The sequence below is a fragment of the Acyrthosiphon pisum genome, chromosome X (assembly GCF_005508785.2).
Source record: "Acyrthosiphon pisum isolate AL4f chromosome X, pea_aphid_22Mar2018_4r6ur, whole genome shotgun sequence".
In the NCBI taxonomy this organism is placed as follows: domain Eukaryota; kingdom Metazoa; phylum Arthropoda; class Insecta; order Hemiptera; family Aphididae; genus Acyrthosiphon; species Acyrthosiphon pisum.
In genome coordinates, this window is record NC_042493.1 from 130,584,921 (window position 1) to 130,596,726 (window position 11,806).

At 30.4% G+C, this 11,806-nt stretch overlaps 2 protein-coding genes across 5 annotated transcripts; both read left to right on the top strand.

The window, feature by feature from the left end:
- Window positions 1-983: 983 nt before the first annotated feature.
- Window positions 984-3,061, top strand: LOC100166554 (cytochrome c). Of its 4 annotated transcripts, none has more exons than XM_008189293.3 (5): window positions 984-1,505; window positions 1,570-1,606; window positions 1,687-1,749; window positions 1,822-1,963; window positions 2,732-3,061. In XM_008189293.3, the coding sequence occupies exons 3-5, from the start codon at window positions 1,723-1,725 to the stop codon at window positions 2,875-2,877; spliced, it is 315 nt and encodes a 104-aa protein (XP_008187515.1). In that variant the 5' UTR covers window positions 984-1,505; window positions 1,570-1,606; window positions 1,687-1,722; the 3' UTR covers window positions 2,878-3,061. The 4 variants fall into 4 exon arrangements, with proteins under 4 accessions (XP_008187515.1, XP_008187514.1, XP_016663530.1 ...); XM_008189292.3 differs by having other exon boundaries at window positions 984-1,498; XM_016808041.2 differs by having other exon boundaries at window positions 984-1,259.
- Window positions 3,062-4,515: 1,454 nt separating this feature from the next.
- Window positions 4,516-9,889, top strand: LOC100164543 (mothers against decapentaplegic homolog 4-like). Its single transcript, XM_001944849.5, has 13 exons — window positions 4,516-4,709; window positions 5,349-5,491; window positions 5,668-5,772; window positions 5,992-6,166; window positions 6,227-6,478; window positions 6,668-6,808; window positions 8,267-8,329; window positions 8,396-8,467; window positions 8,594-8,825; window positions 8,901-9,069; window positions 9,146-9,284; window positions 9,365-9,495; window positions 9,587-9,889. Exons 1-13 carry the CDS (start codon window positions 4,529-4,531, stop codon window positions 9,662-9,664), a joined length of 1,881 nt encoding a protein of 626 aa, XP_001944884.3. The 5' UTR covers window positions 4,516-4,528; the 3' UTR covers window positions 9,665-9,889.
- The last annotated feature ends 1,917 nt before the right edge of the window (window positions 9,890-11,806 follow it).

An 11,806-nucleotide genomic window follows, 5' to 3' on the forward strand; every position in this document is an offset into this window, starting at 1 on the left:
AAAATAATAATAGTGTATTATATATATTGGTTGCTATTGGTTAATCTGGCATGTTTGTTGATTAATATTATTATTTGTATCAATATAATAATTATATGTCTGAGAATCGGCTATTATCTAAGTTTGTATGCTGTGCTATAAGTAATTCCGGAGTTATGGCTTCTTAATTGGGTAGATTGGTGTAATCTAACTGGGAAGAAGATAGGCTAATTTTAAAAGGGTTAAATTTGTTTTTTTTTTACTCATTGGATTTTAGTACGGTTAGGTTAGGTTTTTGTATTAATTGATTATATTAATCCATCGTAGGTGGAATTAAGTAAAAACGACAAACTTGGTATAACTTTGATATTGCGTAGAGTTAAATTATACACTTACGTACAAATAGCACGGTGTCCGCGATCTACCGCAGGTTGATTGCCTACCTGATAATGTACTGCTGTGAATCAAAATTTTTATCCTGGGCAACAGAAAAGTTAAGATAAATCTAGAACATCACACACCGAATATTAAATAACGCATTGAACAAAGTTTGAATCATATACAGTTTGTACATTTAACGGGTAACGAAGTGCACGGGATCAGCTAGTATAATATAATATATACACATTTTTAGTCAGTATTAGGTCAGGCCATGGCCTGACTGGCCTGACCCGTAAATTCGCCTATGCTGGTGAAGCCATGACAAAATAACTATTTTGTCATGGGTGAAGCATTGGATATTCGGTTCATTCGGACTTTTATGATTATGCCATCAAAAACTTGTTATCATGCGTGATAAATATATCTTATCACATCATCGCCTCCCGCCATAGATAATAAAAGAATGGATAGGCCCACGGCTATAGATAGTACTATCTTTAATCGTGGATAGGCCATACTATGTTATCACACGTGCATGAACGTTACGAGGGGTCTCATAATAAAATAATGATAAGACCCCTTGCTAGAGTGAGAAACACCATATAAGAACTGGTTGTCTCTCATCTACATTCCAGCACGCAAACCCCTCGTACATTAATATAGGAATGGCCTATCCATTATTTTATTATCTATGCCTCCCGCACACAACTAGGTTTAGTAGACCGTGTCCCGCACCACCTTACCACGGAATAAGACGATAAGACCTTAACCGACAATCTGATTTTTTAAATTATTCAAAGAACACCGAAAAACATCGAGTTTATTAACACACGAATCGGGTGATCCAACGATGCCTCGATTTTCAAGGACGAACATATCTAGTAAAATAATAAATATCTGTGAGCATAATATATTATAAATGTGAATAGTGATATTGTTTGTCGGACGTTGGTTGGTTGGGAAATGTCAGTTTACAAAATTGTTCGTGCAAAGTTTTTAACGAAAAATTAATATCGGGCTTCTATCACAATTTCCTATCGTCGTTTGTGATTTGCCGATGCCGAATAATTGATGCTCAACGCTCTTTGTGTCGCTCTATTATTCGTTTTTTATAGCGTGGTCCTGCCATTGTTTTGTGGTACTGTGTCAGTTTCCTATTCCTTAACCTAATTTTTTTCGTTCTTTTCACATTCATTTTTGTCTTGACAGGTCGTGCGTATCCGCTCTTCCACTCAGCTCGAATATCGTAAGTAATTTAACTAATTTTTTTGTATGCCATTTCCTATTCATAACAATTTGATTTTTTGCGTTTTAAAATTTTTACAGCTATTTATTTTTTAAATATATAACTAACTAACAAAAATGGGTGACGAAGAAAAAGGAGCCAAAGTAAGTGTTTTCAGATACCTACACCTATTATATTTAAAGTAAGTTAATATTAAATATTTATGTAATTTCAAGGTATTCAAAACGAAATGCGCTCAATGCCACACGGTGGAGAAGGGCGGCAAACATAAAGTAGGACCAAATTTAAATGGTTTAATCGGGCGTAAAACCGGTGATGCTCCCGGTTATACTTATAGTGATGCAAATAAACAAAAGGGTAAATATGCTTTTATTAAAAAGAGTGCCCCATGAGGATATACCCATTAGCCATTGAGGGGGACTCATCCCCTGCACAAAAACAGTTTTTTTTGTCGTTTTATATATAAACTAAAAATTAAAAATTATAAGCTCAATGAAAATAAAATGTTGAAAGGTCACCATTTTTAGAAAAATAAACTCTATAAAATAGCTAGGTAAATTATATTGTTTTAATAATATACAAATTACATAATAAATTTGTTACTTTTTTTTTTTACCAAAAAAATAAATAAAATTAAAAAATACAATATAATATGTAATTCTTTTTTCTGTGAGTCGAATTAAAAAAATTAGAATATGATATATTTATAATCTCAGGAGATATCTCAATGGGTAAATTTTCACGGGACACCCTGTACACCTAACTATTTTATATAACAGTTATTATTTGGAAAAACTTAATTATGTATTTTGTTAATTGAGTCATTTAAACTTTCAACTTTTATCATTTTTACAAATATTTTTTTTTTTAATTTCTTAGGTATTTGTTTAAAGATCAAACTGATAAATGTGCTTACATTTTATGAAATACCATTTCATCATTCTTTCTAAAGTTAAATTTTTATGAAAAAATTATATGAATATCTGAACCATTTGATTATTTAAGAGCAGATATTAAAACTAATTTTAATGTTTTTGAAATGTCAATGATGAAATTATCTTTATGTAAACGTTTTATAACCTTGAATAATAAATTTATATATTTGTTTTGAATTTTTGATTATAGGTATCACATGGAATGATACAACGTTATTTGAGTACTTAGAAAACCCCAAGAAATATATACCTGGTACTAAAATGGTGTTTGCTGGCATTAAGAAAGTAGATGAAAGAAAAGATCTTATTGCTTATTTAAAAAAAGCTACCAAGTAATGTCAGTACCTATGACAACACTATAATAGATTTAAATATAAGTGTTTTACACATTATTAATTTTTTTATTATTATTCGCGGTAATTATACTGTATGATTTGTACACTTTTTAAACTAAATTATTTCTTGTTTAAATTTATTTGTTGTACAGTGTTATAGAGTCAAATATTAATTGCTTTAGAATTGATGCCTTATAAAATGTATGTCGAAAGACAAGGTTTAAAGATTAGTGATAAAGCTGTACAACTAGAATTAAAAATACTGATAAATAAAATATGTCATTAATTAAAAGTACTATTGTTATTCATTGACAGATAGTTTTAATTCAATTTAGTAATATTTGATAATGATATTTAAAATGAACTTAGCACTAAGTGTAATCTATATTTCAAAATTATTTTAAGAACTAAATCAAGTTATTGGCAGCTTAATTTAAACATAAGATGTATAAAAAGTTATCAGTTTATATTATAAAATAAAATTTATATAATATACAATTTGAAGTTTTTATTGCCATATTAGTAGTATATAGAGCCTAACATGGGCACTGAGTATACATCTACTATTAATAATTAATATTTATTAACTTAACGTGGCTGGTATAATACAAAGTTGTTGAAGCATATAAATTATATGAAAAATTTTGTACTTAAGTTTTTGTAAATTTGTAATCTTATTTCTATAATCATTGCACCTTGCATAATAAGAATGGATAGTAAAATACTATTGAAGTTAAATCACAATTGATGTCACCCCTATTAGTATTATAAATTGTTTGATAGCGTAATAGTGAAATAGTTTAATATATTATATACAATTTAACTGGGCGTTAATTTTGACACAAACTTTTAGAAACCTGTGAATTAGAATCAATATTCTATTAGTAATATGCATTAGGCGTAGCGAGTCGGACTTGCACATCAATCCTCGTGACACGTTGATGGCTGTGGAACAGGAATCACGACTCTTTAGACGGATACGCGGCAAGTCGTCGCTGGCCCGTTGGTGTCTAGGTGTGCGTCAAATGCCCGGTATGAAAAAAAATAAGATACGGTGGGGGTGGGGCGCTAACTTCAGTACTTTGAAAAACCCCTCCCCCTCATATGTAGCTATCGGTTTCAAGATGCTACCAAAGTTTTATCGCCGCCGACATCGGGTTTCCCTATGATCTGAAGTCTGAACCCCCGAAAAACATAGCCCCCGGGCACAACCATGATATTGGACTTGGTTTGTTTACACATATTACTAAAACGCTATTACTGACTACTGACACGGTTTACGGGGCGGGCTTGTTTACCGTTCCTATTTCACGTATGCCCCGGAGACCGTGTTTATGGCTAAAATCTGCCGATATTCACACAGTCACAATACCGTAAGTGAAAAAAAATTTCGAGGGGGGGGGGGAGGGTCCAACATTTTTTTTAAACGGATACCGTTATCACTATAATCATTTTTACGTTAAAAATTTAAAAACTCCTGTTCTCCTTATTTCGCGAGAATGGACCCTTGGAACCCTCCCCCGCCTACTAAGGCGATAATAACGCCGTACATTATTGCTTCACCTGTACAGTGGTCAGTGACAACCTGTTCACTACGCCCCTCAGGAGTATACCGTAATGATATAAAATAAACCGACATTGATAACAACCGAATGTTAGTGGTGCGAATTTTTGGCGTTTGGGGATGGTTACGCGGCATATTTTCGTTGTTGTTTCAATGTAGTTCGGTAATTAGTTTAGAAAACCGTCCAATGGATGACGACGCCCGCAATGTTATGATGTCGGGGCAGTATGCGCAAGTTCCTCCTCAACCAGTTCAAGTACAACAACCAAGTACGTGTTCCATTCTATAGACTATAGACTTTTTTCACACATTAACAATTACCTAATGACAATTATACTTAATCGTAACAAACAGTGCTTAGGAAATTCTTTTTTGACATACGATAACGCGCGAGTGTCTAACATACCTATCGGTCAACTTTTTGGAATTGTTTTTTGTACCTGAGGGATTTCAACGCAACGCTCGGTGAAGGAGACACGTATAAATAATAATATAATATATTATATATAATATCTGCAAATATTTTTGACCATCGGCGTAAACGTCTACGTTGGTCGTCGCAGAGCGGTACCGAATAATTGTTTATCTTGTGCAGAACGCAAGCAGTGCGCCTGGCTACATACTCTCAGTTTTTAACATTTTTTAATAAGATTCGGGAAATAATCTGAAATATTGTAATTAGGTTTAGAGCAAAACGAGAAATAACATTTTTAACCACAAGAATATAATTCTTGACTCCATATATTATTATTGTATGAAACAAATTGATTTGAAATTTTCATTTTTTTGTCGTATATTTACTAGAGCAAAACATATTTCTAAAGGAATGTGTTTTATAAATTCAACTGTATACTCTGGAGTAGTTGTATTTCTTCATCATATTACCTAGTTTAATTTCTGAATTTAAGCCAGAGAAATACAACAATCAAGTGTACCGACGTCAGCTGATGCCTGTTTGAGTATAGTACACAGTTTGATGTGCCATCGACAAGGATGGGAAAAAGAACCATTTGCCAAACGAGCCATTGAGTCACTGGTTAAAAAGTTAAAGGTAACTATTTAGGGGACAATTAAAATTAAGTTTTGCTATTACCTGAGCTGCTAATGTAAGTTGTACATTTTAGTAGAAGAGATCTTATCTTGATTTACTATTATGATTATATTCAATTCAATATATTCGTATAATGTTGTAGCTTATAAATAATTAATGTTTAACTAATTACTTAGGAAAAAAGAGAAGAATTAGATAGCCTTATTGTAGCTGTAACCACTAATGGTTCACTTCCAAGTAAATGTGTTACAATACAAAGAACATTAGACGGACGGTTACAGGTGAGTGATTTAAATTTTTTAATATCTGAGAATTTGACGATTGAAAAATTGAGTTTACTTGTACATTTTATTGAATAGTTATTTGTTATTTGCAAAACCAAAATGTACTTGGTATTTGCAGGCTCTAATTATCATTTTAGAAATTAAATATCTCAATAATTAATTAATTACCTATTACATAAATAAAATATTTATAGTCTAAATTTTATTTTGTTATAGGTAGCTGGGCGTAAATTTTTTCCACATGTTATATATGCAAGAATCTGGCGATGGCCAGACTTACATAAAAATGAACTCAAGCACTTAAAGTTTTGTCAATATGCTTTTGACAAAAGATGTGATTCTGTGTGTGTTAACCCATATCATTATGAACGGATTGTGTCGCCAATGATAGGTAATATTAATTATTTACTTATATTATTATGATTATTTATTAAGTCTAGTAACTATTTAGATTTAAGTGCTCTAACGCTACAAAGTGGTACATCTACTAATGAGATACTACTAAGAGATGAGTATACAGCTGATGAAGAAGGAATGTCTCCCTCGCCACCTGATTTTAGTCAAGTTAGCAGTTCCAATATAGACAGTGATGCATCTGGAAACAGCTCAGTTGTAATTGTACAACATCGCTTACCTCTTTTATATCACCAACAAAATCCAGCCACTGATGTTTCTCAACAATTAACCGTTCCTCAAGCTGCTGGTAAGAATTAACTATGGAAATATATTTAAATTCATAAAATATTAATTGCATGATAATGATGAGTAATTGATGGTTTAATATTTTCTATATTTCAAATATTTAGATATTGAAATTAATTATTTTATATTTTAGAATTTTACCATAGTTTTGCATATTATGTAGTCATAAGTAGTACATAATTATTTGTAGGAGATATTGGTTTATTTGGGTCTACACTACAGCAGCAACAATTTCCTAGTCATCAAATTGGTTTAAACTCTCAAGTACAGGTTAAGACTGATTCATGTAAGAATTGGATTCCAGGTACACCATCACATATACCCCCCAATGGTAAGTTCCTTTACTAATAGTAAGTTAACTTTAGTACTGAAATGCCCTAATATAATATAAAAATTATCAATATTTATTAAAATTAATTTATGAAAGATACTTCATTATTTATTTATTATTATCATTTGTATTAAGCTACAATTTTGGCCATATTTTAAAATTTTTGTCTATTTATCATTTACATTCTCTTGAGTTTACTACCTATCAAATATCTATTGATATAATTTTCAATGATATAACTGCTTATATTATATGATAAATTATTATTATTATTTTTATATCAAAAATAATTTTTCTTAAGAGTGCGCTACAAACTTATAACATAGCAAATTGTACGCTCAGTGGGTTACGCATAACTCTGTTAGTTTAAAAATTAGAGTGAATAGGGTCTTTCTTATATTTTAATTTTAAAGTAAGTTATGAGTATTTAAAAATTGTTAATTGTTTGTGTATTTTAAAATACTCATAACTTGCTTCAAAATTAAAATCTAAAAAACAAACCTCTGAGGTTCATTAGATCAGTGGTCTTCAACCGGTGGGTCGTGACCCATTTTTGGGTCGCGTAAGCTTTAAAATTGGGTCGCTATACGTTTTATTTTAATTAATAGATGAAATAAATAAAATTACAGTTTATATAATCTATAATTTTATAATAATATAATTTATATCAAATCACAGTATGATTCTACGTAGGAGGTGGAATTTATTATGTGAAAACATTCAAGAACAAACATCACATTAAATTTTTTGTGTCGTATTTTTATTTTATTATATTTTTTTGTGTGAATTCTATACATATTCAATTAATAATAATTAAATATTCTGCCTATTAAAATGTAATTTTTATTTATTCAGTTATAATAGGTAGGTTAGGTTATAATAGGTAGTACTACTATACAAAGCATTGAGCAATTTTAGTTTTTTTTTGCTTTTGTACATAGCTTATGTGGGGCTAATGTAGGCCTAAAAAAGTGGGTCGGGAGTCCAAAAAGATTGAAGACCACTGCACTAGATAATAATCTTACCTTTTCATTTCATAATTATTTATTCTGTTGAATGTTATTTTTTTAAATTTTTTAATTTAAAAAAACAAATATGCAATTATACAGTATACATTTAAATTATCTATCTTCTGTAAGCTGTTCTTGTGGCGAAAATAGAGATTTGCAAATTAATACTCATACTTAAAAACTAAAACTATGTATTATTATTTATTTTATTTGTTTTAGTAATTAATGTTGAATACTAGATATTATTAAAACGTAGTTTTTGAACTGTAGCTGAAACATAAAGCTTTTGAATTTACATAGCTATATATAATAGAAAATATATTACTATTAAACTATACTTATTTGTTGTCTTACACTTTGTGCCTAGTAAAGAGTAGATAAATTAATAAAAACATTTTGCTAATTTTATAAACAAGTTTGTACTAATTTATAACCTTTTTTGTTTTAGGATCACCAAAAATGCCATTACAAAATCCCAATATGTTCCCAGGACAAGAGGAAGACATTTTATGTAATTATATTGTTCTTTAATACAATTACTTACAATAACTGAGTAATATTTTTATTTAACATACAGTACCTAGTGAAATAACAATGACACCTAATAATTATCAAGGAGCTACCTCCCCGATGTCTGGTATAATAACAGGTAATCGATCAATACAAATTACACTTATACACATTTAGTGCAACCACCCCATCCAACATTTACATTTTATTTTAGAGTTATATTATATTTAAATATCTCTTGAATGTAATTATATTATTCATCCAGGGGGAGCGCCTGAAATGGGATTGAGTGGTTTATTAACATCTCAGCCAGCTCCTGAATATTGGTGTTCAATTGCTTACTTTGAATTAGATACTCAAGTTGGAGAAACATTTAAGGTTACATCTAGTATCCCTCATGTCATTGTTGATGGTTATGTTGATCCCTCTTGTATTAATCGATTTTGTCTGGGAGCCCTTAGTAATGTTCACAGGACAGAACAAAGTGAAAAAGCTAGGTAAAAATGAGTAATAATATTAGTCATTAGTGTAAGCTAGTGATTTACAATATTAATAAATAATGGTCTTTACAGATTGCATATTGGGAAAGGTGTCCAACTAGATCTAATTGGAGAAGGAGATGTTTGGTTAAAATGTCAGAGTGGTAATTCAGTTTTTGTGCAGTCATATTATTTAGATGCAGAAGCTGGACGAGCGCCTGGAGATGCAGTTCATAAAATTTATCCTCAGGCATACATTAAAGTATATTTTGATAACTGAAATATAATAAATAATTTTTTTGTTTTTATTGATATGATCCATGTTTTAAATTATTTAGGTTTTTGATCTTAGACAGTGTTATAGGCAAATGTGTGAACAAGCCGAAACAGCTCATAATGCAGCTGTCGCTCAAGCAGCAGCAGTTGCAGGACACATAGCAGGACTTCATAGTGTGGGAGGTATTGCTCCAGCTATAAGTATGTTATTTTGTTATTCACTAAATGTATTACAGCCTATCATACAATTTATAATTATATTTTTTTTACTTTTGTTAAAGGCTTGAGTGCTGCAGCAGGTATTGGCGTAGACGATTTAAGAAGATGGTGCATATTAAGATTAAGTTTTGTGAAAGGTTGGGGTTCCGACTATCTACGCACCAGCATTAAAGAGACTCCATGCTGGATAGAAGTATGTAGTTCTAAAATGATTATATTAAATTTTATGTTATGAAATAATAATAAAACAAACAACTTTAATTGGTAATTACAATTATTATAAGGTTCATTTACATCGAGCTTTACAACTTTTGGATGAAGTGTTACACTCAATGCAAATAGATGGTCCATCAACAGGTTGACTTAACCAGAAACTCGAAATATTCAAACGTAGTAACTAATAAGTTATGTTTAAGAAAAAATGGTTACTTGTTGTTTGGTATAATAACATTAATTTTTTATGTTTTGGTGTTTTTCAAACATGAAATGTTTTTCTACTAAATGCCTTAGTAAACATTGTATAGTTTTTCCTGTATAGATTTATTTTTTTATGTTTTTAACACAATAGCTGTTTATAATCAAACAAAACCTAAATATTTTTAAATTTCATATATATTTAAGGTTATAATATACATCAACTTTAAGTGTAAAGGAACTGGTTTCCATTATTATGAGTTATGATTATATTATATTTATTTACCTATAATTTGATTTTGAGACATTGTTTTTTTTTTTTTTAATTTAAATAAAAGAAATTAAATACTTGTATTTAAATACTCAATCCTATGTTACTTGTTACATTAATATAAACCAGTTTTTTTTCTATTTACACATATTGATGACTTGGAAAGTTAAACAAATTATTGCAAACCAACGGTCTCTCTTAAAATTTTAAGGATAGCCGGTTCTCACAAACCGGTTAAAATGAACAATAATTATTTTACGGTCAGATTGTAAACCGACAGACTTCTGTCAGTAACACTTCCGTTTAACCACGTGATACGGTGATACGGCAATAATAATAATTAATAAAATATCTGATATTATTGTTTGTTTTAAATTATAGCAAGTAATAGTTAATTTTACGTAGCAAGTCGCCAGTCGGTACTCGGTAATGTTTGTTACGGGGTGAAAATATATCCGTAGAAAATTATTGTCGATTAGACGTACTCTAATATTTTCATAGGTATTATTTCTTTTATTATAAATTCATATTTTACCTAACCGGCGACAGTGATCGTTCACAAGATTCTTACATTTAACATAAGAAAATCATGGAGAGGCAATTATTAATTAGAATATTTTTTTTCATAGATAGAGGATAAGTCATATATTTTATTTATTATGTAAAATATAAAACCATATTAATTATTTTCATTATATGTACACGTTAGTACATCCCCAAACAATTTATTTATTATTTACTCCCGTTAGTCACATCGCTGTCTAAAAGACCGGGCATTTATAATTTTTCAAATTACTCATTGTAAATAATTTACATTATTTCGTATACTTTAATACCTTCAATGTCCAAGTCAAGCTATCATTGTTTGTTGAATTTATAGGTATTTTTAAAGTCACAAACCTGTCAAAAAGACGGTGTGTGACTAAGCTCGGAATTAATTTTGCTCATTATTATTTTCGTCAGTGATTATTTTTTTTGATACAAAAAAAACATCATAATCGTTTATTATTAATTTTTTATTTATTATTAAATAATTATATTGTAAAGAAATATGCATTATGTAATATATATATTATATATACATCAAACAAAATTACTACCTACCTATATAAATTATAAAGTTGTTAACAGAAGTTTTTTTTATATTTTCATTTGGCCTGCCCTAATAAAAGTGTCTAGTTTCGCCTATGTTCATCAGCACGATTTTAATATAAGAATTATCTATGGATTTGACACAATAAAATTTAAGTACGATTGTGTCCATGATATATTATGATATAATGGTACAGCCATAAGCATATAAAAATACATTTTTGTTCAAACATTAAATTATAATTTAATTATTACCCATCAAATTGTATACAAAAAGGGCCAGTTGTACCGTCTACGGTTAAGAGGACATCGTACCCGCGTGTTTTCTCCGTCTTACAGCGACGTACGGCATGGCAAATTTTCGTTCGCTAGTTTCAATAGGATATGGTACAACTGGCCCTAAGTATACCCGCCACGGAATAAGATGATGACTGGTGGCACAGGCAAAACAACTTCCTCCGCCGCACCGCTTGTTCACTGATGTTTCGGGGAACCAATCAAAAACCGGCTACGCGAAACGGTCCGCCGCTCATCATCTTATTCCGCGGCGGGTATAGTATATTAATACTCTAGATTAGCTATAAGTTATACACGGTCGCGTAATCGGAGGGGCTGAGGGGGCTATGGCCCCCCTATGGACTGTGTTGAACTTATAATTTTATCAAGATTAATAAAAAAAAGTCATTCTGTAATTTGTATACTCGCCCCCCCCCCCCCATACAAAATT

Bases quoted from the DNA above. Each gene is read 5' to 3' on its own strand.
- LOC100166554 (XM_016808040.2), top strand. From the start codon at position 1,723: ATGGGTGACGAAGAAAAAGGAGCCAAA. The intron at 1,750-1,821 runs GTAAGTGTTTTC...TGTAATTTCAAG, and splicing joins ACGAAGAAAAAGGAGCCAAA to GTATTCAAAACGAAATGCGC. The intron at 1,964-2,731 runs GTAAATATGCTT...TTTTGATTATAG, and splicing joins TGATGCAAATAAACAAAAGG to GTATCACATGGAATGATACA.
- LOC100164543 (XM_001944849.5), top strand. From the start codon at position 4,529: ATGTTAGTGGTGCGAATTTTTGGCGTTTGGGGATGGTTACGCGGCATA. The intron at 8,330-8,395 runs GTAATTATATTG...TTTAACATACAG, and splicing joins ACAAGAGGAAGACATTTTAT to TACCTAGTGAAATAACAATG. The intron at 8,468-8,593 runs GTAATCGATCAA...TTATTCATCCAG, and splicing joins GATGTCTGGTATAATAACAG to GGGGAGCGCCTGAAATGGGA.